The following is a 22,846-nucleotide window of genomic DNA, read 5'->3' on the forward strand; positions in this document are numbered from 1 at the left end:
ATGTAATTTCCGCTCTTTACGCTGGCGACAGTAGGCCCTTTGTTGTCATATTTGGAGTGAAACGTTTGAGCTTAGAAGCCATCTCGGGAACTTGTGGAGACAACCAACCATTTAACACGCTTCGGTGTTCTTTATTCATCAGAATCACTGATTCTTCAAAATACTTCAATGTTTAGATACTAACTCGTCTATAAACCCTTGGATCTGGTGAAACTTCTTCCGCAAATTCGTTCAGAAACGTTGCTCCTTTTGGCAAAGTTAATTTCCCAGTGCGGTGATAGTCGAGTATAGACCGGAAGTGTTTGCCATCTCGGTCGATAAAGAAAGCTCCGTCTTCTGATGGTTTCACCTCGGACTTCCCGGAGAACATAGCCGCTAACATCGAGTCTGGATCTTTTGTCAGCGTTTGAAGACTTGTTGTAAAACGGCGGACACCAACATTGAGGTTTACAATCGACGAGAGATGAACTTGCTCTATTTTTTCCGACATGGCGTCGATAGCTTTCCTTTGGCGAGGTCTTATTGCTTATCGTTATAATAACGCGCAAGCTTCTCTGATTTGATTTTCATCGTCTTCAAGAACTTGATTACCTGTTACATTATTTTCCATGATAATTTTTTTTCACCCCTACGTTTTGTCTGGGAACTTATAAATTTTGAAATATTGTTTTAAAGTAGCAAGTCGGGTTCAAAACAGGAATATTAGAGCGTGGTCGTTTGTCAACAAAACAAGTGATGCGTGACCTGCTATGGCGTGACACTGATCAGCAGATTCCAAAGACTTCGTAGTCCGTTACATCAAAAGTTTGAGCTCCTGTGTAGAATGTGCTCAGCTGTCCGGTGGGAAGCTGATAAGTGTGGCCGAGATAACTGTAACTTGCACCACTTGTGTTTGCGTTATGCGATATATGTAAATCATGCCCTCCTCCAAATGTTGGTCCATTCTTCCATTGACAGTTGATGGCATGCTGCAGATTTTGTACAAGAGGCATTTTACTCGGAGCCATTCCTTGCGGATTCACCATGCTAAACAAGAATGACTGTGAGCAGCGCACGTAGCCACCCTTACCTGTTTCAGAAAAGAAAAACCCAAAATGATATCGATGCAAATGTTAGAATAACTTATAAACTTAACATTCCTAAAGCAGCTTTCCATTATCGCCACCTTATCCTACACACGTATCCTTTCAAATGTTACATTAACCTATTTACTTACTATTCCACGAATTTTCCGTGAAGCCTCCAAAAATATTGTTTCCACTTTTAACAATGGTAGCCGTGGGTCCCTTGTTATCACATTTGGCGTGAAATGCTTGAGCTGTGAAGCCATCTCGAGATGCTCGGAACAGTAGATGCGATTTATCATATTGAGGCAGCCAACTATGAAGCTTGCTTCGGTGCTCTTCATTTGTCAGAATCACTGATTCTTCAAAATTCTTCGGTGCTTTAGGCTTCAACTCCTCAAGAATTCCTTGGATCTGGTAGAACTCAGCTTCATCTGCAAGTTCTTTCAGAAATGTTGCACCTTCAGGTAAAGTCAACTTACCATTGCGAAGATAATTAAGTATAAACCGGAAGTGAGTTCCATCCCGGTCGATGAAGAAAGCGCCATCTTCACCAGGTTCCATTTCAAACTTCCCGGAAAACATGGCTGCTAGCATCGAATTTGGATCCTTGGTAAGCGTTTGAAGACTTGTTGTGAAGCGATGACCCCCAACATTTAGCAGTATAGTTGAGGAAAAGTGAACATGTTCCAACTTCTTCGACATGGCGTCGATCGCTGCCTGCTCTTGGCGAAGTCTAGCTGCTTCTCGCTGAAATATTTCGCAAGCCTCTTTGAAGTGATCTTCTGCAGCTTCCAGACCTTGTTTTTGCTGTTTTTGCCCCTTCCTAGAGTCTCTTTTACTCATGGTTACTTAAAGTACAAACGATATCCTGAAAACGAAGGAACTCTCTTGACACAACCGCTTGGCCGTAAAGCATGATGAATGCAGTCACGGTTATTTTAAAATTGATTTCGTGATTTTTAAATGACGTAGTACAAATTGTTCGCAGTGGCGCAACTTGAGACTATAACCACACTACTTGTTTATGAGAAGAAAAATTACTCGCATTCAGAGTAAAAACGTGCCCGTAAAGGTGATAGCTGGTTCATTTTGAATGATGTCTAGACTGAGCCAGGCCAAGGGCTAAATCCAGAGCATATCTCAGCCTCCCCAAATTGGGTTCATGATCAACGGGTAACTGGCTTTTTAATTGTAATCTACGTCGCTCTTCATCTTCTTCCTTTTCTTTTTTTTTTTCGGCAAAAAGTGCAAAATCTGCGATTAAATCTATCAAGACCTAAAAATAAAATAACATTGATGAGGCTGTACAAAGTTATTTTACATTAAGCAAGGTCCATTTTATGTCGCACTCGTAATTAATCAGAATTCGATATGCTGCGTAAACCAGCTGGGGAGAGATCTTTTCATGACTTGTGAGACTTCGATAATGACATATTCTTAAGCGGATTTTTGATTTTTTTTTTATCTGGAGTTTGAAAGATTTACTTCGATGAAAGAACGGGAAAAGATCTTGATGCCATTTTTGAGCGCACGGCTCTGTTCCAGTGGTCTCCTGACACGTTTCACGCGCTAATTTTTTACTAGAGCTGTTACATCTATAACGGTCTTCTTCTTTTTGGTACTGATGTAAGCTATACACGTTCATAACTTGACTGCCTTTGTTCGTGTCGTCACGCAAAGGCAATCATTGCGTGACAAGAACACGTTGTGTAGCGGAACCAAACAATGGTTGCGAAGTTGTACTCACACTCTTCATGAAAATCACAAAGGATCAGACAGGACGTAACTGGATCGAGCAGAGCGTGGTCACAGCGTGTCACCTCCCTTTGTCTTTCTAGTCTGACTCTCCCTATATTTTTACGCCTAATTACGCTTAGTACACGTGCCACATTAAAATGGCGAATTCTGTTTGAAGGAAACAAGAGACACACATATGAGATGAGTTGATTTCACTAGTGGTGGATTATGGCGACTCAACATGACAACTGAAAATTAAATAAATAAAAAAAAATTAAACACCGTAATAATTATTTGTACCAAAAAAATTCCATCACTTCAATCTGATTAATATAAATGCTCTTAAATTTATTTCAAGAAATGTTTATGTGGCAATTACCACCATATTACCGAAAAAACCAAGACATGTAACATCGACCTTCAGTCATCAGTCAGGTTATAAAAGCTATCAATGCATCTCACGCAAGTGATTAATTCTTAAACTAAGATTTAAAAAGGAGCTTTTGAGAAATTGTGCTTTTAGATCTTGTGCTTTACTATTTTTAAGTGACTAACGACTAAAAAGTTTCTTAAATTTGTGACAAATTTTTATTAAAATGGATGTAAGTACGTACCGCCTGATGTTAATAAGACTAAGTCTATGATTGAGTTCTAAAATTAAAAAAGTTACATTAAACATGTACAGCCATAGCTCAAACTAAAAGGGAATTAGATTGATGAACACTTGCCAAAGAAAAGTCAGACAAAGAAATGAAGTCAAATAAACGATACATTCTGTTACAGTTATATAGATCTCAACTACGCCATCCTTGATGCGTGTTTTAAAGGACGTAACACTCTTTCACAGTTATCCGTTAAAAAGGTTTAGATCTTCGAAATACCAACAAAACAAAATAATTCAAAAAAACAAAATAACCAAAACAAAAGAACGGTGCAGTTTTGATATTAAAAGTTATGATCTCATAGTTACAAATCAGAGCGGCCCTCCCACATGAACGACTGATTCAATTCTATATCAGCCTCAAACGCTCCGCTTTGGTTCCAATAAATAAGATGGCAACGATAAGGCAGTCTGTGAGTCAAACCTGTGTTCCCTGATTATTCGCTTATCAAGTGCGAAGGGGAGCGAGGGGGATGGGGTGGAGTAATTAGTTGGCCATGTTAAGATTAAGGCGAGATGGTTCTCTATAAGCTGGCGAGAAATGAGAAGTCGAATAATGGTGAAGCCGATAAGCTGACCTGCAAGACTTTTTCCGAGGGGCTTTTTTCTAAAAGTAATAATTATGAAACACATAAATTACAGCTCTCAGGACATTTTGCTTTTCTTATGGCCTCTTACATGGGAAGGAAATATTTGGTTTGTTATTTGTGGAGTTCAAACACCTCGTAATCTGTAACTGTAAAATGTTTTTCTCCCGCGAGGAATATTTTAGCATTCTGTCCTGTGGGACACTGGTACGAGCAGTCTGAGATAGTGTGACTATCATAATTGATATTTGCATTTCCTGATATATGTAAGTCATGCCCTGCACCAAACATCGGTCCATAGCCTGATTTACAGTAGATGGCAGGTTCGTGACTCTCAATTAAAAGCGGTATTCTAGTTGGATCCAGTCCACCAGGGTTGACCATGTTGAACAAGAACGCTTGTGAGCATCTTACCCACCCACTGGCACCTGTTTTCAAAGTCAGAGATGATACTTCAGAATTGTTATTAGCATTATAGAACAAGAATAATCTATATATAATTTTCGGAATATGAAATCAATACATTTTCTGAAAAAGCGGCTTTATCATAATTAAATATGTTTTATTTAAACTGGGTTTAAGTCAATAAAAATCAGAAACGGTGAACTACAAAGCTGGTTTTCCCATAGGTTTTAAGTAGTCACTAACTCAGTTGTATTTTCAATGCGCTGAGTTTAAGGCCAACAAACATCGGTTTAAGCAGTTTCTATTAAGAAAAATAATTTCAAAACACGTTTAAGCTCTGGTGTGAATTGGGTTTTAGTTTTCCTTGCTATTGATTTTACTCAGGCGTCTCATTGTTCCAACTTTAAGAAGAGATGCAAAACATACATGTCTACAAGATTTTTTGATTGCTGCGAAGTGTTGAGACAAGTGGTGATTCGAATAGCTTAATATCTCTTGACAGACGTAATCGTTTACTCGTCGGTCAGAAAACAGAGAATGTTTAGTCGATATGGGTAAAACCTCAAATGATATGGTTTGATATTTTTCGAATATTGAAATTGATGTGCTTTTGAAAGGGTCCGATCCAGGGGAGGGGCTTGGGGGAGGGACCTAGGCGCCAAGAACGTCGAGCCTCCTTCGCTAAAGAGAGACCTCTTGTATATAAAACTAATATGTTGTAACCTGTTTCCTATTACCGTGACTAAAACATAAAAATAACGCGTCAACCCTAAGTAGGCATAGCCCACCTTTAAAATCGTCGTGAACGAGTTCTTGACAGTTATTGTTCATCTTGTTTATCATTTTACAGGTTTACAATCGACGAGAGATGAAAGTGCTCTACTTTTTTCGACATGGCGTCGATAGCTTTCGAATTCTGCTCATGGCGAAGACTTGTTGCTTCTCGTTGTAATACCTTGCAGGTTTCTCTGATTTGATTATCAGTGTCTTCAAGAACTTGATTGCCTGTTGATTTATTTTCCATAAGCATTTTTCTCACCCTGCCTTTTTTCTGAGAACCAACAAATGTTGAAATGCTGTCTCAAAGTAGCAAGTCGGGTTCAAACCAGGTATAAATGCGTGGTCGTTTGTCAACAAAACAAGTAATGCGTGACTTGCGATAGCATGACACGTTTGAAACATTTAAATCAATTCTAAAATACGTTTTTAGCCAGCGTTCTCATCTCAAGATTTACAAGTGCGAAGAGTTAAGTGAAATAAAACTTTCAGAACATGCCTTAGTTGATTCATTTGACGTGATTTCTAGATGTTATTTATTAACTGAGAACTGCGCCCGTCGCTTATAGCTACTTATCTGCATGAAAACTATGAACGCATGAATGTTCACTTTATGCTATTTTGTCCCCTCACATGACCTTAACGAATGTTTTCTAGATTATTATGTTTGAGAAAACATCGAGACGTCAAACAGCGGTCATATTTAGTAGCACCAATTATATCTTATGCCTACTATTTGAATCATAATCAGTGCGGAAGGCAGCATTCATCCGATGAGATAAATAGCTTCATAAATTTAAAATTTAATTCTTGAATCAAGAATCGTAATCGGAAGTCTGACAATTCACATGAATGCACCACCGACAAGTCAGCAGTATATTTATTACGTTTCATAAAGAACGGCCTACCAAATCCTATTTTTAATATTTTTTTTCACCTCGCTATTTTCCACCGATGAAACGAGTGCACAAATAAAAAAAAATATAGATAAAATGAAAGTGTTGAACAGCTTTTGTATCAGTGCTTGTGACGGCTTCTTTTCCGTCAGCCAGACAACTGGAAAGCTTTCCGTATAACCCAATGCTATTCTAAAACAATGCAAAGCTTTAGTCCCAAATTAAAGGCAATCTACTGTTTTTCCATTGCTTTCTTTATCCAAAAACAGAATGTTTAATGAAGTGTGGAACTTTTCTTGAAAAGATTTCCTTATAGACATAGTCTGAGAGTGTAGTATGAGTCTCCACGGGAATCTCGTACTTTGCTTTACCTACGGACAGAAGACAATAATGCTTTTTGATGTAAAAAATGAAAATAAAAGTTAACCTTTCAAAAAAAGTTATAACCGTGAAGATCGTTCAAATCATTGTGAAGTTTAACCTGCTGGCCTCTCAAATGTTTGCGACGGTTGTCATCAACAGATTCCAAAGACTTCGAAGTCTGTTACATTAAAATTTCGAGCTCCCGTGAAGAATGTGCTCTGCTGTCCGGTGGGAAGCTTATACGTGTGGCCGAGATTACTGTAACTTGAATCGCTTGTGTTAGCGTTATTCACTATATGTAAGTCACGCCCTCCTCCGAATGTTGGTCCATAGCTGCTATAACAGTAGATAGCATTGTGCTGATTTTGTACAAGAGGCAGTTTACTCGGAGCCACTCCTTGCGGATTCACCATGCTGAATAGGAATGACTGCGAGCAGCGCACGTAGTTACCCTGACCTGTTTCAGAGAAGAAAACTAAAAATATTGATGCAAATTTTGGAACAATGTTCAACTTCTACATTTCTGAAGCAGCTTTAGATCACATCCGAAAAGAAACGGCGATGATCTCGACTACTGCCCTCCTCCCTCCCCCGTCCCTTCTACACACCTACAATGTGCTGAGGTTAAGGCCGACAAACATCGGTTTAAGCAGCTTCTACGAAGAACAACAATTTTCAAACCTTGTTGTACAAAACTATTTTAAAACATGTATAAGCTGTGGTGTCAATGGGTTTTAGTTTTCCTTGCTATTGGTTTTGCTCAGGCGTTTCATTGTTCCGACTTTGGGACGAGATGTAAAACATACATGTCTACAAGATTTTTTAATTCTGCAAAGTGTCGAGACAAGTAGTGATTTGAATAGCTTAAAATCTCTAGAATACGTAATCGTATTCTCGTCTTTCAGAAAACAGAGACACCTTTTGTATATGAAAGTAATATGTTGTAAGCTGTTTTCTATTACCTAAGCTAAAACATACAAACAACGCCTTTTATCTTAAGTGGGCATAGCCCACCTTCTAAAATCATATTAAACAAATCATTGTTTATGTTTATTCATGTTTATAATTTGCAATGCTTGACTTTCAGTATTTGAAAAAAATTTGTAGGCAATTTATTAAACTAAATCTATTAATATTTCATTTTGATTTCCTCAACTTTAGATATTCTGCAAAGATCTTAAGCCAGCTTTTTATTTTTCTCTTCATTTCTCGTTTTCTCTCTCAACTTTCTTGTTATTTTGCGGATTTTGTAGTATCCTTCAAATGATAATTTAAATTCAACCGCGCTAAATGCGACCAAAAATACCTTTACTTAACCCTGTCACTACTAACTAATATACTTACTGCTCCACGATGTTTCAGTGAATCCACCGAAAATATTGTTCCCGCTCTTCACGATGGTGACAGTGGGCCCTTTGTTGTCACATTTGGAATGAAAGGTTTGAGCTTGAAAGCCTTCTTCAGAAGCTCGCATCAGAAGCTGCCATTTGCCGTCTTGTTGAGGTAACCAGCCGTTCAGCACACTTCGGTGTTCTTCGTTCGTCACAATGACTGATTCTTCGAAATTCTGCAAGGCTTTAGGTATCAACTCGTCCAATATTCCTTGGATCAGGTAGAATTTAGCTTCAACTTCGAGCTCTTTGAGAAATGTTGCACCATCTGGTAAAATTAACTCCCCATTGCGAAGATAATTAAGTATAAACCGGAAGTGAGTTCCATCCCGGTCGATGAAGAAAGCACCGTCTTTACAACGTTCTATTTCATGCCTCCCGGAAAACATGGCAGCCAACATGGAATCTGGATCCTTGGTAAGCGTTCGAAGAGTCGTTGTGAAGCGATGACCCCCGACATTTAGCTCTATAATTGAGGGAAAGTGAACGTGTTCCAACCTCTTCGACATGGTGTCGATCTCTACCTGCTTTTAGCGAAGTCTATCTGCTTCTTGCATAAATATTTCATAAATAATATTCGCAAGCCTCTTTGAAGTGATCTTCTGCAGCTTCCGAACCTTTTTTCTGTTGTTTCTACCTCTTCGTAGTCTCTTTTACTCATGGTTACTTAAAGTACAAACGATATCCTGAAAACGAAAGGAACTCTTTTAAGACTCCCGCATGGCCGTAAAGCATGATGAATGCAGTCATGCTTATTTTAAAAGTAATTTGGTGATTTTTAAATGAGGTAGTATACACTATTCGCAATGACGCAAGTTGAGATCGTAACCACACTTATTGTTACTCGGGAAGAAAAATTACTCGCACTCAAAGCAAAGAGGTGACGCTAAAGGTAATAGCTGGTTCACTTTTTTTTCACTTTATTACACAAAAATCAGCGGAAAATCTTTAATTAAATCAATCAATACCAAAACAAAATAAGATTAATCAGCTGCAAGCTGTACAGAGTTATCTTAAATAAGGCAAGGGCCATTTTATGTTGCACTCGTAATTTCTCTGTATTTCGATTTGTTGCGTACAGTAGATGCTGGGGAAAGATCATTTCATTGCTTGTGAGACTTCGATAATGAATCATTCTTAAGCGTATTTGTTTTTCATCTGGAGTTTGAAAACATGTACTTCGATTAAATAAAGAACGGAAAAAGATCTTGGTGCGATTTTTGAGCGCATGGCTTTTTTCAGGGTGGTTTCCAAATAAGCTTCACGCGCTATTTTTTTTTGTAGAGCCGATGCACCTATACTGGTCTTCTTTTTGGTACCGATGTAAGCTGTACTTACCAATCTACTGATGCCTGTTTGTAATTCAGAGATATTGCTTCAGAATTGTTATTGGCATTATAGAACATGAATAATCGAAATATATTTTTTGGAATAAGACATCAATACATCTGCTGAAAAAGTGGCCATATCATAATCAAATATGTTTTATTTAAACCGGGTTTAACTCAATGAAATCTCAGAAACGGTGAACTGGAAAGCTGGTTTTCCCATAGGTTTTAAGTAGTCACTAACTTGTAATTTCAATGCACTGAGTTTAAGGCCGACAAACATCAGTTTAAGCAGTTTCTCTGAAGAAGAACAATTTCAAACCTTGTTTGAGAAAACTACTTTAAACATGTTTAAGCTCTGGTGTGAATGGGGTTTTAATTTTCCTTGCTATTGGTTTTGCTCAGGCGTCTCATTGTTTCAACTTTGGGAAGAGAGGAAAAACATAAATGTCTTCAAGATCTTTTAATTGCTGCGAAGTGTCGAGACAAGTGGTGATTTGAATAGCTTAATATCTCTTGACATACGTAATCGATTACTCGTCGATCAAAAAACAGAGAATGTTTTGATGATCTTAAACAAGGCATTATACTCAACAAGCACTAAATATAGACATTGGGCAATTACGTATTCTAGCTGGGTTAACGCACCAGTCTTACCGGGTAAAATGACCCTTGTATCATTACTCCTCTAAGAAAATGAGAATATTTCGAAAATATGGATAAAACCTCAAATGATGTGCCCGTATTTTTCTCGATATCGAAACTGATGCGCTTTTGAAAGAGTTCAATCTAGGAGAGGGGCCTGGTGAGAGGGGCTATTACTGAGCCTCCTTCGCTAAAGAGACACCTCTTGCATATAAAACTAATATGTTGTAACTTGTTTCTTATTACCGTGACTAAAACATAAAAATAACGCGTCAACCTTAAGTAGGCATAGCAAACCTTTAAAAATCGTCTTGAATGAGTTCTGGACACTTACTGTTCATCTTGTTTATCATTTGCAATGCGTGTCAATATTTGGAAAAGTTTAAAGAAATTTTTTACACTAAATCTACTGATATTTCATTCTAATTTCCTTGACTTCTGCAATGCCAAAGATCCTAAGCCAGCTTTTTCTCTCTTTATTACGTCTTGTTGTCTCGTTGCGCTTTGTTATCTTAGGTATTTTGAAATATCCCTCAACTAAAAATGTATTATTTAATGCCGCTAAATGTGACCAAAAATACCAGTATTTAACCCTGTCACAACTAACATACTTACTGTCCCACGATATTTCAGCGAATTCTCCAAAAACGTAATTTCCACTCTTCGCGATGGTGACAGTAGGCCCTTTGTTGTCTCATTTGGAGTGAAACGTTTCAGCTTGGAAACCATCTCGGGAACCTGGGAATGGAAGCTTCCATTTTCCCTCTTGTGGAGACAACCGACCATTTAACACGCTTCAGTGTTCTTTATTCGTCAGAATCACTGATTCTTCAAAATATTCCGGTAATTTAAATACTAACTCGTCTAGAATCCCTTGGATCTGGTAAAACTCAGCTTCTTCCGCAAGTTCGTCTAGAAATGTTGCTCTTTTTGGCAAAGTTAATTTCCCAGTGCGGCTATAGTTGAGTATAAATCGGAAGTGTTTGCCATCTCGGTCGATAAAGAAAGCTCCGTCTTCTGATGGTTTCACCTCGAACTTCCCGGAGAACATAGCAGCTAACATCGAGTCTGGATCTTTTGTCAGCATTTGAAGACTTGGAAGAAGGCGGCTGCTAACAGAGAAGTTTACAATCGACTAGAGAGTCTTGTTCCTTCTCGTTGAAATATCTCGCAGGCTTCTCTGATTTAATTTTCAGCGTCTTCAAGAACTTGATTACTTGTTAAATTATTTTCCATCAGAATTTTTTTCTCCCCAGTTTTTTTTCTGGGAACTTATAAATGTTGAAATACTGTTTCAGGAATAAGATCATGGTCGTTTGTCAGCAAAACAAGTGATGCGTGACTTGCGATAGCGTGACACGTTTCCTTCTCATCCTAATACTTACAAATGCGAAGAGCTCAGTGAAAGAACACTTTCAAAACATGCCTAAGTTGTTTCAATTGACTTGATTTCTAGATGTTATTTATCAAAGAGCTGCACCCGTCACTTATAGCAACTAATCCGCGCAAAATTTATGAACGCAGGAATGATCACATTATGCTATTTTGTCCCTTCACATGACCTTAACGAATATTTTCCAGATGATTATGTTTGAGTAAACATCGAGACGTCAAACAGCGGTCATATTTAGGTTAGTATCACCAATTATATCTCATGTCCGCCATTTGAATCACAATCAGTGTAGGCAGCATTTGCCCGATGAGTTAAATAGCTTCATGAATTTACAGTTTTTTCTTTCAGCAAGAATCATAATCTAAAGTATGACAATCCGTATGAATACACAACCGACAAGTCAACAGTATATTTATTACGTTCCATAAAGAACAACCTACCAAATCCTAATTTTTGTTTGTTTTGTTTCATCCGCCTCTTTTCCACCGGTGAAACGAGTGCACAAATGAAAAAAGTTTATAGATAACTGGATCGTCTACGGCATTTCTACACATTTATTTCCTTAGGAATTCGAATTGTTTAGAAGGGCTCCCGGAATCTACTAAAAGTAAAAGTGTTTAACAGCTTTTGTATCAGTGCTTGTGACGGCTTCTTTTCCGTCAGCCAGACAACTGGAAAGCTTTCCGTATAACCCAATACTATTCTTAAACAATGCAAAGCTTTAATCCCAAATTAAAGGCGATCTACTGTTTTGCCATTGCTTTCTCTCCAAGAACAGTATGTATAATGAAGTGTGGAACTTTGCTCGAAAAGATTTCCCCAATAGACATAGTCAGATAGTGTAGTATGGTTTCTACGGGAATCTTGTAATTTGCTTTAGTTGCAGGCAGAAGAAAATGATGTATTTCGATGTAGAAAATGGAAATAAAAGTTAAGCTTTTGAAAAAGTAATAACCGAGAAAATGGTTCAAATCATCGTGAAGTTTAACCTGCTGGCGACGGTTGTCATTAGCAGATTCCAAAGACTTCGTAGTCCGTCACAATAAAATATTGAGCTCCCGTGAAGAATGTGCTGTGCTGTCCGGTGGGAAGCTGATACGTGTGGCCGAGACTACTGCAGTTTTTATCACTTGTGTTTGCGTTATTTGATATATGTAGGTCGTGCCCTCCTCCAAATGTTGGCCCATAGTGGCTATCACAGAAAATGGCACTCTGCTGATTTTTTACAAGAGACATTTTACTCGGAGCCACTCCTTGCGGATTCATCATGCTGAATAGGAATGACTGTGAGCAGCGCACCCAGCTACCCTGACCTGTTTCAGAGAAGAAAAACCAGCGGTCATATTTAGGTTAGTATCACCAATTATATCTCATGTCCGCCATTTGAATCACAATCAGTGTAGGCAGCATTTGCCCGATGAGTTAAATAGCTTCATGAATTTACAGTTTTTTCTTTCAGCAAGAATCATAATCTAAAGTATGACAATCCGTATGAATACACAACCGACAAGTCAACAGTATATTTATTACGTTCCATAAAGAACAACCTACCAAATCCTAATTTTTGTTTGTTTTGTTTCATCCGCCTCTTTTCCACCGGTGAAACGAGTGCACAAATGAAAAAAGTTTATAGATAACTGGATCGTCTACGGCATTTCTACACATTTATTTCCTTAGGAATTCGAATTGTTTAGAAGGGCTCCCGGAATCTACTAAAAGTAAAAGTGTTTAACAGCTTTTGTATCAGTGCTTGTGACGGCTTCTTTTCCGTCAGCCAGACAACTGGAAAGCTTTCCGTATAACCCAATACTATTCTTAAACAATGCAAAGCTTTAATCCCAAATTAAAGGCGATCTACTGTTTTGCCATTGCTTTCTCTCCAAGAACAGTATGTATAATGAAGTGTGGAACTTTGCTCGAAAAGATTTCCCCAATAGACATAGTCAGATAGTGTAGTATGGTTTCTACGGGAATCTTGTAATTTGCTTTAGTTGCAGGCAGAAGAAAATGATGTATTTCGATGTAGAAAATGGAAATAAAAGTTAAGCTTTTGAAAAAGTAATAACCGAGAAAATGGTTCAAATCATCGTGAAGTTTAACCTGCTGGCGACGGTTGTCATTAGCAGATTCCAAAGACTTCGTAGTCCGTCACAATAAAATATTGAGCTCCCGTGAAGAATGTGCTGTGCTGTCCGGTGGGAAGCTGATACGTGTGGCCGAGACTACTGCAGTTTTTATCACTTGTGTTTGCGTTATTTGATATATGTAGGTCGTGCCCTCCTCCAAATGTTGGCCCATAGTGGCTATCACAGAAAATGGCACTCTGCTGATTTTTTACAAGAGACATTTTACTCGGAGCCACTCCTTGCGGATTCATCATGCTGAATAGGAATGACTGTGAGCAGCGCACCCAGCTACCCTGACCTGTTTCAGAGAAGAAAAACCAAAACTTATATTGATGCAAATTTTGGAATAGTGTTCAACTGTTATATTTCTAAAGAAGTTTTACATCATATCCAAAAAGAAACGGCGATGATCTCGACTTCTAACCTCCTCCCTCTCCCATCCCTTCTACACACTTACATGTGCTTTTGAAAGAGTCCTATCGAGAACAGGGACATGGGAAGAGGGACTCTAGCAGCCCTAATACTCATGCTTACAACGTCGAGCCTCCTGCGCTAAAGAGAACCTCTTCTTTTTAAAACTAATTTGTTGTAACTTGTTTTCTATTACTCAAGCTTAAACATAGAAGCAACGAGTCAACCTTAAGTAGGCATAGCCCACCTTTAAAATCGACTTGAACGAATTATTGTTTATGTTTATTCATGTTTACAATTTGCAATGCTTGACTGTCTATATTTAAAAACGTTTGAAAGGCTATTAATATTTCATAATGATTTCCTCAACTTTAAATCTTCTGCAGAGATCTTAAGCCAGCTTTTTATTTTCCTTTTCACTTCTTGTTGTCTCTTTCCACTTTCCCGTTATTTTACGGATTTCGTTGTATACTTTAAATTAAAACTTATATTCAACCCCGCTAAATGTGGCCAAAAATACCTTAAATTAACCCTGTCACAACTAATTAATGTACTTACTGCTCCACGATATTTCAGTGAATCCACCGAAAATGTTGTTTCCGCTCTTCCCGATGGTGACAGTGGGCCCTTTGTTGTCACATTTGGAATGGAAGGTTTGAGCTTGAAAGCCATCTTGAGAAGCTCGCATCAGAAGCTGCCATTTGCCGTATTGTTGAGGCAACCAACCGCTCAGCACGCTTCGGTGCTCTTCAGTCGTCAGAATGACTGATTCTTCGAAATTCTGCGGAGCTTTAGGCACCAACTCGTCCAATATCCCTTGGATCTGGTAGAACTTGGCTTCAGCTTTGAGTTCTTTCAGAAATGTTGCACCTTCTGGTAAAATCAACTCCCCACTACGAAGATAATTGAGTATAAACCGGAAGTGTGTTCCATCTCGGTCGATAAAGAAAGCGCCGTCATCAGCAGGCTTCATCTCAAACTTCCCGGAAAACATGGCAGCCAGCATCGAATTTGGATCTTTGGTCAGCGTTTGGAGACTTGTGGTGAAGCGATGACCGCCAACATTTAGCTGTATTGTTGAAGAAAAGTGAACATGTTCTAACTTCTTCGACATGGCGTCGATAGCTCTCTGCTCGTGGCGAAGTCTTGCTGCTTCTCGTTGTAACATCTCGCAAGCTTGTTTAATATGGCTCTCAGCGTCTGTTAAGACTTGATTATGTTGATGATCGTTATCTCCTAAATCTGCTTCACTCATAGTTTTGTTTCTGCCTCTGAACTATCACTTAAAATTAATGTTGTTATTTTCGTTTAGGAAGCTTTCGACCTAGAGTTGCGACATGGAGTTACGTGTCAACACGATGATATTGAGAGAGACTGGTAAGGAAAACGAGTCAAGGCGAGCTGGGCGAACAGTGAAAGATATTTGCAGACTAATTTTTGATGACACTGATAGTATCTTAACTGTCACTAAACATTTTGCGGTAAGGTAATGTCATTAAGAGTATTATATTCTTCAGAGGCTCTTAAGAGCGCTTGTCTGTAAAAATCAAACATATCGCGGCAAGGGTGGGAAATTCGATTTCTTTCAAATGGATTAAGCTTTTGGTGGTTGAATTTCGAAAAGATGTTCTCAATAAAACTGTAAAAATTTGTTTGGGCAAGTGATTGAGAGCGATACAAAAGCTTTTCAAAGTCCGTTAAAATGCAGTTAGTTGACCTTTTGCGGTCAACATTCCAGTCGCGAGTCACATATTTTAATATGTTTCAACTCATATGAGGTCGAAAAATGTACATAGAAAGATATTTCCAAATGCTCTAACCTCATTTGCCGCAGAAGACCGATCCAGAGACCATTTTAGTGCGATTTTCTTGTCGTTCGTCGTATTTAGGTCTGTATAAATGATAACGTCCGATGAAACCACCAACCCTGTCGAACACAATCTCGTTGTCAAACGTTCGATATCTTTCTTCACTGTGGCATCTTATTCAACGGTTCAGTTGACTGCGAGTATTGCTCAGTTTACAATGCACTAGAAGATTACATCTAACAGTCTAATTCAATGCTAAACTGAGTTGACTACAAACATGTACGCCCTTTAAGTATTTGGATTGTCACGCAATACCGGTGACAAAGGAACTTTAGGGGGTAGGTGAAGGGCAAAACTTCATATAATTAAGCACTATCAGAATTGAACTCTTGGAACCTACAAAATATTTTATTCTTTAAACATTTTTGTAATAGTGTCATCTTTGTCTGGTGACAAACAGTAAAATACATTTATTTATTGCAGGGAATTATTCTTGTTATTTTGGTGCTCTGTGCCTGTCGTAGTTATTAGGGGCGTTTTTCTTTCCTCTAAAATTGCAAGGAATACCCTAATAGCACGGAAGAGAACCTTTTGTACATTTTTACAACACCATGCTACAAAACGCGGTGGTGGGGATGTGTGGCTTATGTGAGGCTGGGGTGCTATGTTCCGTGGCCAATGGGTGGGGCTTGCATAAGGGAGTGGTACTATTAACCACTGTTAACAGACCCAACTACCGTTTAAAACCTTAAACTACAGAGGGGCCGACATATGTGCGCTCGGCACGAAATAAGGTCGATCTCATCTTCAGGACCGGTAAATTTGAAAGCCGACTCATGACTTGTATTATTCTTGGTGCATGAAAGTAAAGGAACAATTTCCGTTTCACGCATTCGATCTCTAGTGTTGTAATCATAAACTCCGCCAATAAGCGACTTGAACGAACAACAACCTTCCAATTTTATGTAACATAGTCGACCGTGTAAGTTAGTGTATTTGTTAAAAACAAAGTCCGAAGCCCCGCTCTAAGCGAACAAAACAATAGGCATCGTGTAATTACCATAAACCAGGTTTTGTTTACTAAGGCTTACTATTTTTAGCAGGTACTAAATTTAGCTTTTCAACAAGTATCAGCTAAAGGCCCGATCTCCGCGACTTACATGTGAGAGATTTCGATGTTCACAACAACTAAAGAAAGCTTAGCAGCAGTGACGTCTTTTTACTTTCCCCTTCCCCTACCCCCTAAAAAATAACTTTCCATTGTATGATTTGCATTGCGTGACGACTCTCCGTATTTAAAAGCATCGATCAGGTCTACTGCACCACAAACCGAACAACTCTCACAGTCAACTGAACCGCAGGATAAGATGCCATAGTACAGAAAGATGTCAAACGTTTTACAACGAAGGTTAGTGACAGTTCGCAGATAGACAGGCAGTTTCATCGGACGTTATAAATACGACGAGCGACGAGATAACCACAGTAAAATGGTCTTTGGAGTACTTTTACTGAAGAGAAATGTATGCTTTCGAAATTAAATTATTTTACACGCAAAGAGGAACGCAGTGTTTACAAAAATCGTTTTGTGAGGTCTTATGAGGTTGAAAAAGAAGATTTGAGTGTTAAAAAGACGAGATTGTGATTCGTTTTTGAACACGAAGCCCTCAAACTTGTGCAATAATTTGCTGCTAAAAATGACGATTTTAAGGGAATTTTGTTATTTTTATTTTTCTCTGAAATAAAAAGATATTTTGCCAAAAAAGTATCCAGTGATTTTAGTTATAGTCTTGCCTGTCTAATATTAAAATAAGAAAGAAATCGAATTTTTCACCCTTGCCACGAAATTTAGGATTTGTCTGATTTTTACAGACAAGCGCTCTAAAGAAGGTCTTAAAAAAGATTGGGAAGTATATATTGTGTCCACATAAATTGACGTGTAGTCAGCTAAAAAATTTCTTTTCCACGTAAATTTCATGTTGCATAAGAAGACAATTTTCGAATGGTTATGTTACTCTTTGCAATTGTAATACACGGCTATCAGTAAATTTGTCGATTAGCTTTTTTATTCAGAAAAAAATTATATGGTCTTTTAAGCATACTTAAGATTTAGTTAATTACTTACCTAAGAGCTGCGCGAGACTTCTCTGTCCTCTTTCATTCTAATGTTTTATTTACTCATTGCTATATCTCCTTAGTCATGTATGATCTTGTTAACGCTCCACGCTGTATCCTGTATCAATAAGATGCCTGCTCCTAATGTCGTATCAGGGCGATTATTAAGATTGGTTACCAAAAAACCAACATAAAATAACCAAAAAAATAAAAAAACAAAACAAACCAAAACAAAAGAACGAAACAATGAACGCCCACGACACTTAAGCTTTGATACAGTTTAGGTATTGAAAGTTATGATCTGATGGTCACAAATCAGAGTGGCCCGCCCACATGAACGACTTATTCAATTCTAAATCAGCCTCAAACGCCCCGCTTTGTTTCCAATAAATATGATAGCAACAATAATATGTAAGTCATGCCCTGCACCAAACATCGGTCTGTGGCCTGCTTCGATGGCATGTTCGTGACTCTTAAAAAGCAGCATTTTAGTTTTACCCAGTCCACTATAGTTGACCATGCTGAACAAGAACGCTTGTGAGCATCTTACCCATTTACTGACACCTATTTGTAAGTCAGAGATGATGCTTCAGAATTATCATTTGCATTATAGAACAAGAATAATCTAAATATAACTTTTGGAATAAGAAATCCATACCACTTTTTCCGCAAATGGCATTTGCTGAAAAAGTGGCTACATCTGACACTTAAATACGTTTAATTAAACCGGGTTTAACTCAATGAAAATCAGAAACGGTGAACTAAAGAGCTGGTTTTCCCATAGTTTCAAGTAATCACCAACTTTTTTCATCATACGCTGAGTTTAAGGCCAACGAACATCGGTTTAACCAGCGGTTTTATTACCGTAACTAAAACATATAGATAACGTGTCAACCTTAAGTAGGCATAGAACACCTTCAAAAATCGTCTTGAACGAGTTCTTGACACCAGGAGCCCATACTTGATGGGCTCCTGTTGACACTTATTCTTTAACTTTCGGAAAAGTTTGAAGAAATTTGTTGCACTAAATCTGCTAATATTTCACTCTAATTTCCCTAACTTCTGCTATGCCAAAGATCCTAAGCCAGCTTTTTCTGTCTTTTTTACGTCTCACTGAGCTTTGTAATCTTACGTTACATTTACGTTTTCAACTCAGTTGATAACAATAAATTACCCTGTTATACTCTTTCACCGACGCAGCACCACAGTTTCTAGAGAAACTTACCCTCATCTATTTATAAATAATTGGATCGTTTATGGCTTTTCACATGCCGTTGAACAGAGCGATTGGAATCTATTTCACGGAGCGATTGAATCGCTCTGAAGAAGAGCTAACGCTCAAAACGTAAGCCTTTTAACTCTTATGGTGGCCAATTTACGTTTTCAACTCAGTTAATAACACTTAATTACTCCGTTGTACTCTCCCACCGACGCAGCTCTACAATTTCTTGAGAAACTTACCCCCCTTTCTCTATAAATAATTGGATCGTTTACGGCTTTTCTACACATTCATTCTCTAGGGAATTGTATAGAATGGCTTTCGGCATCCACTAAAAACAACAGTGTTGAACATATTTTGAATTTGTACCAGTGCTTGTGACGGTGTCCTAGCGGACTTGGACGCCCCTAGATTTGGACTCCCAGTCCAAATTCGCTGGCGGATATGGACCCTCCTCCGCGGATTTGGACCCCCCAACAAAATTGAGTGAAATCATCATCCTTGACGTTCTGGTAGAAATAGATAATTGACTTTTCGTTCCAGTGCATACTAACATGCGTATTGCCAATTCATACGACCTGAGAGCTGGAAATGACCCGTCAGATGGTACGGTGCGAATTAATAATCGTTAAATTAGGAAATAAGATTGAGTTCGATGTAACAGTCTCCACCTTTGTTAATGTTGATTTGCACCTGAAAATAAGCTGGGAGTTCCAATAGTTCGGAGTAGAAACATTTTTACTTATTGTCTGAACCTGTCAATTAAAGAGCGTGTAATAAAAAAAAGAGCATGTACACTTTTGAAAAACAACGAAACTAGTTGGAAAGGACTGTCATGACAGTGTTTTCTTCAAAAACAGTCAATAATATTACGGAAAGTATTATTCACTCTCTTCGACGATTAATTCATGAACGAAGATTTACCTCTGTTCATTAGGTAAAAGGCGAGGAAAGTAATTGTAAGTAATTTCAAATTGTTTATTTTTAAGTTGTGAGAGTTTGCTTATTCGTTTCCTGCACTGGCGTGTGTAAATCTGGTCTTTCCTCCACAAAAACTAAATTCGAATGGGACACTCCAACGAGAAATAAGGGGATTTAATGCGGCTTTTTCTCACTGAATTCCTTCAGTATCTGTTGTGCAATTTACGGTACAAATGTCCAAATTGAACATACTTGGAAAGACTCACCGGGAGCGTGCTTTTCTTGTAGAACTGAAAACTTCGCTCGTCCTTTTACTGCGAACAAATTGTTTGAGAGAATTCAGATGTCAAATGAATGAAAGTTCCATCGATTAGTTCAACTGTAACCAAATACCTCGCGTTTTAACTTTCTAGGTACTTTTTGTGAACGATTAAAATTACTTACAAACGGTTTTTGGCCGCTTGTCAATCAACGTAATGACGCGTTTGCTTATACAAATTCATTTGGAAACCAATGTTTTTCTGACAACCAAAGTTATTTGAAAGAGAGAAAATAGAGGATTAATAAGTTATTTATCGGCTTGAGGTAGTGACCGACGTCTTTGCTTAAAAATACTGCCCGGCGGGAAAAACGAGATGTATTTATGAAATATGACAAGATAGGGATGTACCCGCCGACTCACGAAAGCTTTACCGTTGTCCGTGGGCAGAGAGGAAAATACGGACCGCGTAAAGAACCAATCAGATTGCAGGATTCATTACCGTGCCCTCTGAAAAAAAGATTAAGCGTAGTATGAGTTTCTACGTCGGGGAATCGTGTTCTTTGCTTTAGTTGTGGACAGAAGGAAATAATGCTTTTTGATGTAGAAAACGAAAATAAAAGTTCACCTTTTAAAAAAAGTTATAACCGAGAAGATCGTTCAAATCTTAGTTTAAGTTCAAGTTTAACCTGCTGACCTCTTAAAGGTTTGTGACGGCTGTCATTAGCAGATTCCAAAGACTTCGTAGTCCGTCACATGAAAATCTCGAGCTCCTGTGAGGAATGTGATCTGCTGTCCGGTGGGAAGCTGATACGTGTGGCCGAGATTACTGTAACTTGAACCACTTGTGTTTGCGTTATTTGTTATGTGTAAGTCAAACCCCCCTCCAAATGTTGGTCCACAGTCGCTATTACAGAGAATGGCATTGTGCTGATTTTTTACAAGAGGCATTTTACTCGGAGCCACTCCTTGCGGATTCATCATGCTGAATACAAATGACTGAGAGCAGCGTACGTAGCCATCTTGACCTGTTTCAGAAAAGAAAAACTAAAGCTAACATTGATCCAAATTTTGGAATAATGTTCAACTTTTATATTCTAAACCAGCTTTACATCACATCCGAAAGGAAACGGCGATGATCTCGACTACTGCCCTCCTCCCTCTCCCATCCCTTCTACACACGTACATTGTGCTGAGTTTAAGGCCGACGAACATCGGTTAAAGCAGCTTCTATGAAGAAAAACCCTTTTGAAACCTTGTTTAACAAAACTACTTTAAAACATGCTTAAGCTCTGGTGTGAATGGGGTATTAGTTTTCCTTGCTATTTGGTTTTTAATCTTTTTGTCATCGGTCAGAAAAAAGAGAATGTTTAGACGATCTTAGACAGTGCATCATACTATACAAGCAGTGAATTCGTGACACTGGGCAATTAGATATCCCAGCTGTGTTAATGCACCAGTCTCACTGGGTAACATGACCCTTTTAACATTATTCCTCTAAGGAAATTATGTGGTTAGATATTTTTTAGATATTGAAATTGATGTGCTTTTGAAAGAGTCCAATCTAGGACAGGGGCCTGGGGAGAGGGGCTCTAGCAGCACTAATACTTAATACAGCCCTAATACATGGAAACAACGCGTTAACCTTAAGTAGACAAAGCCCACCTTTTAAAATCGTCTTTAACGAATTATTGTTTATGTTTATTCATGCTTATCATTTGTAATGCTTGACTGTCAATATTTGAAAAGGTTTGAAAGTCTATTTACATTTCATTTTGATTTCCTCAACTTTAAATCTTCTGCAAAGATCTTAAGCCAGCTTTATATTTTCCTTTTCACTTCTCGTTGTCTCTTTCCACTTTCCCGTTATTTTACGGATTTTGTTGTATCCTTTAAATTAAAATTTATATTCAACCCCGCTAAATGCAACCAAAAATACCTTAAATTAACCCTGTCACAACTAATTAATGCACTTACCGCTCCACGATATTTCAGTGAATCCACCGAAAATGTTGTTTCCGCTCTTCACGATGGTGACAGTGGGCCCTTTGTTGTCACATTTGGAATGGAAGGTTTGAGCTTGAAAGCCATCTTGAGAAGCTCGCATCAGAAGCTGCCATTTACCGTCTTGTTGAGGCAACCAACCGCTCAGCACGCTTCGATGTTCTTCAGTCGTCAGAATTACTGATTCTCCGAAATTCTGTGGAGCTTTGGGCACCAACTCGTCCAGTATACCTTGGATCTGGTAGAACGCAGCTTCCTCCGCAAGTTCGTCTAGAAATGTTGCCCCTTTTGGCAAAGTTAATTTCCCAGTGCGAAGATAATTGAGTACAAACCGGAAGTGTGTTCCATCTCGGTCGATAAAGAAAGCGCCGTCTTCAGAAGGTTTCATCTCAAACTTCCCTGAAAACATTGCAGCCAGCATCGAATTTGGATCCTTGGTAAGCGTTTGAAGACTTGTTGTAAAGCGATGACCACCAACATTTAGTTGTATAGTAGAAGAAAAGTGAACATGTTCCAACTTCTTGGACATGGCGTCGATTGTTTCCTGCTCTTGGCGAAGTCTTGCTGCTTCTCGTTGTAACATATCACTAGCTTGTTTGATATAATTCTCAGCGTCTGTAAAGACTTGATTGCGTTGTTCATCACCATTTCTACTCATGGTTCTTGTTTCTGTAGGCGGAATATCAAAAGGAGAAGTGTTCCTCTTGTTAACTAAGCTTTCTGGACGATACAACGT

The 22,846-nt window shown here is 38.5% G+C and overlaps 4 protein-coding genes and 1 pseudogene across 8 annotated transcripts in view; all 5 read right to left on the minus strand.

Moving 5' to 3' along the window:
- LOC131775241 (uncharacterized) overlaps positions 1-490 on the minus strand; it is a 7,156-nt pseudogene extending 6,666 nt beyond the window's left edge.
- The window catches only part of LOC131775240 (uncharacterized), a 3,392-nt gene extending 1,172 nt beyond the window's left edge, over positions 1-2,220 (minus strand). Inside the window, exons 1-2 of the mRNA XM_059091339.2 lie at positions 1,217-2,220; positions 1-1,069 (exon numbers count right to left, since the gene is read on the minus strand). The exon at positions 1-1,069 is cut by the window's left edge and continues 1,172 nt beyond it. Coding sequence (XP_058947322.2) covers positions 765-1,069; positions 1,217-1,910 — 999 coding nt within the window. The 5' untranslated portion in view covers positions 1,911-2,220 and the 3' untranslated portion in view covers positions 1-764. The remainder of the gene's footprint in view (positions 1,070-1,216) is intronic.
- Positions 2,221-6,091: 3,871 nt separating this feature from the next.
- Positions 6,092-8,576, minus strand: LOC131775168 (uncharacterized). 2 transcript variants are annotated; one of them, XM_066169917.1, is made up of 3 exons: positions 7,838-8,576; positions 6,612-6,950; positions 6,092-6,501 (listed from the first exon to the last, which is right to left on the minus strand). In XM_066169917.1, the coding sequence occupies exons 1-2, from the start codon at positions 8,391-8,393 to the stop codon at positions 6,646-6,648; spliced, it is 861 nt and encodes a 286-aa protein (XP_066026014.1). In that variant the 5' UTR covers positions 8,394-8,576; the 3' UTR covers positions 6,092-6,501; positions 6,612-6,645. The 2 variants fall into 2 exon arrangements, with proteins under 2 accessions (XP_066026014.1, XP_066026012.1); XM_066169915.1 differs by having other exon boundaries at positions 6,092-6,950.
- Positions 8,577-11,646: 3,070 nt separating this feature from the next.
- LOC131775167 (uncharacterized) lies at positions 11,647-15,183 on the minus strand. 2 transcript variants are annotated; one of them, XR_010718232.1, is made up of 3 exons: positions 14,346-15,178; positions 12,802-13,674; positions 11,647-12,563 (listed from the first exon to the last, which is right to left on the minus strand). XR_010718232.1 is itself a non-coding variant. In XM_066169910.1 (3 exons), the coding sequence occupies exons 1-2, from the start codon at positions 15,040-15,042 to the stop codon at positions 13,370-13,372; spliced, it is 1,002 nt and encodes a 333-aa protein (XP_066026007.1). In that variant the 5' UTR covers positions 15,043-15,183; the 3' UTR covers positions 11,647-12,563; positions 13,351-13,369. The 2 variants fall into 2 exon arrangements, 1 of the variants encoding a protein (XP_066026007.1); XM_066169910.1 differs by having other exon boundaries at positions 13,351-13,674; positions 14,346-15,183.
- A 2,286-nt stretch (positions 15,184-17,469) lies between these two features.
- On the minus strand, positions 17,470-22,846 carry LOC131775238 (uncharacterized). Of its 3 annotated transcripts, none has more exons than XM_066169914.1 (3): positions 22,084-22,846; positions 20,804-21,134; positions 17,470-20,161 (listed from the first exon to the last, which is right to left on the minus strand). In XM_066169914.1, the coding sequence occupies exons 1-2, from the start codon at positions 22,766-22,768 to the stop codon at positions 20,830-20,832; spliced, it is 990 nt and encodes a 329-aa protein (XP_066026011.1). In that variant the 5' UTR covers positions 22,769-22,846; the 3' UTR covers positions 17,470-20,161; positions 20,804-20,829. The 3 variants fall into 3 exon arrangements, with proteins under 3 accessions (XP_066026011.1, XP_066026010.1, XP_066026009.1); XM_066169913.1 differs by having other exon boundaries at positions 17,470-20,616; XM_066169912.1 differs by having other exon boundaries at positions 17,470-21,134.

Source organism: Pocillopora verrucosa, chromosome 7, assembly GCF_036669915.1.
Source record: "Pocillopora verrucosa isolate sample1 chromosome 7, ASM3666991v2, whole genome shotgun sequence".
NCBI classification, from domain to species: Eukaryota; Metazoa; Cnidaria; class Anthozoa; order Scleractinia; family Pocilloporidae; genus Pocillopora; species Pocillopora verrucosa.

Coding starts and splice junctions, on each gene's coding strand:
- LOC131775168 (XM_066169917.1), bottom strand. CDS start 8,393: ATGTCGAAGAGGTTGGAACACGTTCACTTTCCCTCAATTATAGAGCTA. Junction 6,951..7,837: donor CACTGAAACATCGTGGAGCA/GTAAGTATATTA, acceptor TCTCTGAAACAG/GTCAGGGTAACTACGTGCGC.
- LOC131775167 (XM_066169910.1), bottom strand. CDS start 15,042: ATGAGTGAAGCAGATTTAGGAGATAACGATCATCAACATAATCAAGTC. Junction 13,675..14,345: donor CACTGAAATATCGTGGAGCA/GTAAGTACATTA, acceptor TCTCTGAAACAG/GTCAGGGTAGCTGGGTGCGC.
- LOC131775238 (XM_066169914.1), bottom strand. CDS start 22,768: ATGAGTAGAAATGGTGATGAACAACGCAATCAAGTCTTTACAGACGCT. Junction 21,135..22,083: donor CACTGAAATATCGTGGAGCG/GTAAGTGCATTA, acceptor TTTCTGAAACAG/GTCAAGATGGCTACGTACGC.